The sequence below is a fragment of the Trachurus trachurus genome (genome assembly GCF_905171665.1).
Source record: "Trachurus trachurus genome assembly, chromosome: 10".
Taxonomy (NCBI): Eukaryota; Metazoa; Chordata; class Actinopteri; order Carangiformes; family Carangidae; genus Trachurus; species Trachurus trachurus.
In genome coordinates this window covers 38,061,833-38,066,275 of record NC_139894.1, presented here as the reverse complement: position 1 = coordinate 38,066,275, position 4,443 = coordinate 38,061,833, and the positions used below count along the sequence as shown (strand labels likewise).

Here is a 4,443-nt window from a genome sequence, read left to right as displayed (position 1 = left end):
GTCTGTGGTAGCCATGGTTACGGAGTCGCGTCGGTGCAGAGCGATCTGCGTCGGTGGGGCAGAGCTGGAGCTGCCCCTCTCTCTCAATGCAAAGTACTATGTACAGGAGAAAACACGACTGCACAGCTCAGAGAATGTGATGGACGGTGGGGCAGTCAGCCCGGAACCCCACCACAGCATCATCTCACACGGCTGAGCTGATTGGCTCTCCGTCTGTGACGTGTCTGGACAGTCGGCAAGTGGCGGGAAAAACAAAACTCTCAGAGGAAGCTGACCCTGATCCAGCTGATCTAGACAACACTAACTACCATCCTCTAGAATTAATAAATGGTTTTATACCACTCCTAATGCACTTAGGAGTGGTATCATTCATGTTCTTTTCTTTTTAACTTTTATAACACAAGACAGATTTTAGTTTTACATTCAATTAGTGTCTGTTGTACTGAACCGTGACTTGTGTGTCTACCAACTGAGCTAAACACCGCCCCACATGTCCTGACGTTTGAACCATATTAAAGGACCCAAATAACCTAAGAAAACCCAAACATTTTCTTCAATTACCTCAAATGGGAGCTATGGCAATGGTAGTCATGGTGTTTACAGCATTGAAAGATCTCATGAATCAGTGACAATGAGAAGGTTTTGCTCTAATCCTTTATACTCATTTAAAGCAACATTGCGGAGTTTCAGCTCAGTGCTTCCACCATCTGGTTGAGAAGCGCTATCGTCTGGGGGGAAAAACGAAAACGAAACTTATCAGCCAGCGCATCCAGCGTTTATTCCCATTAATAAACAACAGTATTTCCCACATGTTTGCAAGGAGACTGTGTGGTGGGTGGTCCAGGGAGGGGGGGAGGGGGTGTGTGGGGTGGGGGGGCGGCGGCGACAACGGCGACGAGGACCGGAGGAGAACCGTAGTTTCGCTTTACCCACCACGTCTCTCCCTCGACGCAGAGGGGAGGGGGGAGGAGGGGGGGCAGTGTTTCGTACCCGTGCAGGGAAGTTACATAGTGCAGTTTCAGCCGACGCGACCCGGCTCAGGCTGCAGCAGCAGCACCATTCATCCTATTAAACATTTTTCTACCATTGCAATGAGTCTGGAAACATTATTTTAAGGCCGAAAAACTCCGCAATGTTACTTTAAATACATGGACATTCTAAATTTCCAACCTGAACCATTATTGGAAGTTTTTTAATTATGTATTTTTGATTTCTGCAAATCAAGGTCAATTGCGTGACCATATACTGTGTGGCTCTAAATTAAAATAAAATTCAAAAATGTTTAAAAAATGTATTTAAAAACACACAGATGAAGGTAAAGAAATATGAATTAATTAATTCATAGAAATGTGTAAAAAAAAAAAAAAAAAAAAAACCTAGGTGAAACTTAAGTGACTTAAGTACTTTATTTGTCTAAAATGGACAAATATTTTACAGGACAATGACAATATGAATCCTCACATGGACCGTTTCCCCTGTGCTGAGGCTAAAGTTGTATTTCTAGTGAGTACTTGTCAGCAGCATGGTCACCACAGTCTGACAGCATCACAGTAAGAACCACTTGTACAGATCAAGCACCACTCTGTACTCCTTGTTCATGGCCATGTGATGACAGGCCTGGCAGATAGCGTGTGCAAACTCCTGCCTCTCCTCCGTGGGATGGCGTTTGAATGTGTAGAAACGCCGCCAATCAAAATATTTGACATACGTCCGATTATCCTCATCCAGCCTGAGGAGGAAGTTAGCCAGGGTCATGGCATCAGGAAAGTCATTTACATGTATGAAAGAGGAACCTGGGGCAAAGTCCTCATAGTTGTTTCTTGGTGGACCCAAAACTACTGGCACAGTGCCAGCTGCCAGAGGACCAGTGAATATTTCTGTGATGTAATCTCTGTGGATTGAATCCTCAAAAGAAAGGAAGAATTTGCAGCTGCTAATAGTCTGAAAATAGTTGTCGCCCCTCAAGGTCTCCCCAGAGGAGCTGAAAAACATGTGCACCTTTATGTATTTTGTAAGCTCCATGTAAAAGCGCTGTCTCTCCAGTGTCCCATTGAGCTCGTGTTCATTCACCATCCAACAGAGCAGTTGTTGTTTCTTTGGAATGACAAAGTCCTCAGCTGGTTTCTCTCTGACAGTCAGTTTCCAGTGAACGTGGATGTCTGCGTCCTTCCTGTAGCTCAGCGTTAGGTTGAATAGTCCCTGAATGCCTGCTATCCTGCGCGTGTTGGTGGGTGAGTCCATGTTAAACCAGATCCACCTCTGAAATCTGGGTCTGGGCGAGGCAGGAAGGTTGGAGAGGTCATCCTGGATGGCTCTGTGAAATATCACAACGGCCTCAGCCCTGGAGTATAAAGACCTGTCATCTGTGAGGAGGCAGATGTCAATGTTAAAAAGCTTCTTGCAGTCTTGGAAATCAAAATGTTTGTTTTCAGGCCAGAACCACAGCAGCACGACAGGTTTTTCTGTCTGTTGTTTAACTTGTTTCACCGCAGTGTTGTTGGGCCGCCATGAATTAGCCAGGAGAGGATAACATTTGGGAGATGGAGCTGATGTGTAGTACATTAAAATCAGGATTATGACTCCAACCAGCATGAGAGTCACCGTCAGGGGGACGCGTAAGACAGAAGAAATGGGAGAAGGAGCCATATCAACACGGCAAGGGAGGAGAACCTCTTCTGATGATTATTGGCAACACAAACTGAAAGAGATGAAACAATATAAACAAAGTGTTAAACCACAAACAGCAGCGGTAAGAGTTCATAATCCTAGATTTGTAAAAGAAATAATACTGATAAATAAAAAGGAAAAAAGTAATCCAAATGAGCATCAGTTCCTCCACTAAAATATGGTGGCTATGATCAATTTAAAAGGTGAAAATGAAGCTACTGTCAGGTACCTGCTGTCCCGGGGCTGGAAATGCTGTTGCTGCATGAAGGCTGAGTGTGTAAATGTTGTGCAGGGTTAGGGTTAAGACTGAGGGGCTGGACCAGGACAACACAGATCAGGGGAAACTCGTTTTTTTCTACTTCTGTCTGTGACATCTGACTGATGTCCCACTGACTCATCAGCCCAACCTCTGTCAGACTGCGCTCAGGCATCGGTGACTTGGAGATCTGACTTTAAAACAACAGATTTTCATAACGATTGGATAAAGGTGTCTGTGACGCTTTAGATGAAATGAGGTGTTGTAGCAGCTGGTGTATCATCTACAATGTTGTACAACTTTAAAAAGAGGCACAATAGAGAAATTACTGGTATGACCTTTTTGAGATTAAAGTAACTTTATTATTTTCAGTACATGAGGTCACAAACAAAGCAAAATGGTTACATCTACAAAGTGAAACACACACACACACACACAAAACAAAATCATCTTTCGCATAAAAGTTACAACCATTATCAGCCAGAATCACAGTCACTGAGTCCTTTAATCCAGTCAAACAATCCATGTTTCCACCCAGTGCATTTGAATCATCATCCATCTTCTATAGGTTGCAAGTGGAAGAAAGACATATAGAGAAAAGTGACGAGCTTTGGTTGTGATAAAATAATCAAACCAACTGGTCACAAACAGAAGGACCTTTGTCTCCATCTCGTCTCACCTGGACCTAATGGATCATCAGAGCAACGCCCACAAGAGACAGGTTGAATGGAAGACAGATGAAGGCGGTGACAGGTACATGTTTGCTTTCCTCTGTAAACACATGGTAACTATAGATCCTGAGATTTTTACCATGAAAAGTTTTGCTCAAAACCTCTTAAAACCACAGAATAACCTAAACTAACCTTTATTTCAGGTGAATACGTTAAGTTGAATGTTGAATGATGTCCTTAATAAGGAACTGCAAATTCTACATGGCTGGATTTCTTGTAATATGTTCGTCCTTAATGTTCTTAAAACAAAAAGCATTTTAATAGGTTCAAGACATAAGTTATCTTGTAGCCCAAAGTTGGATTTAAAATTAAATAATGTAACTGTGGAACAAGTAGGGGCTGTCAAACTTCTGAGTGTAATGTTGGATTCCAGGATTTCCTTTAGTAATCACAGAGCTGTCTGTATCTCCAGGAAATGTGCTTCCTTTGTTGCTCGACCCCTCATGTGTCAGATTGTGCAGAGTTTCGTGTTGTGCCACCTAGATTATTGTTCTGTGGTCTGGGCATCTGCTGCCAAAACTCAAATCTACCCCACTACCTCTGTTGTACTGAAAGTAAACAGGTATTTAAAAAGAAATTGAAATCCTATTTTATACGAGCTGTACACGAGTAAGAGTGGTTCCATTTTGCTGCCTAAGAAAAAACTCTGTTTAAGATTTGTGGAAATTTTCAAAGGTTTGTTTTAACTTTTTTAACATTAGGTCCTATTGTGATTGACTGTATTTGTAAATGTATGATATGTTGAGGATGTGACATTCTTGTGTATATTCTGTGTTGTTCCTTGTGAAC

At 42.4% G+C, this 4,443-nt stretch overlaps 1 protein-coding gene across 1 annotated transcript; it reads right to left on the bottom strand.

Moving 5' to 3' along the window:
* Positions 1-1,545: 1,545 nt before the first annotated feature.
* LOC310992938 (4-galactosyl-N-acetylglucosaminide 3-alpha-L-fucosyltransferase 9-like) lies at positions 1,546-2,646 on the bottom strand (the record flags this gene model as incomplete). Its single annotated transcript, XM_083981167.1, has 1 exon — positions 1,546-2,646. One exon carries the CDS (start codon positions 2,644-2,646, stop codon positions 1,546-1,548), a length of 1,101 nt encoding a protein of 366 aa, XP_083837293.1.
* Between the last annotated feature and the right edge of the window lie 1,797 nt (positions 2,647-4,443).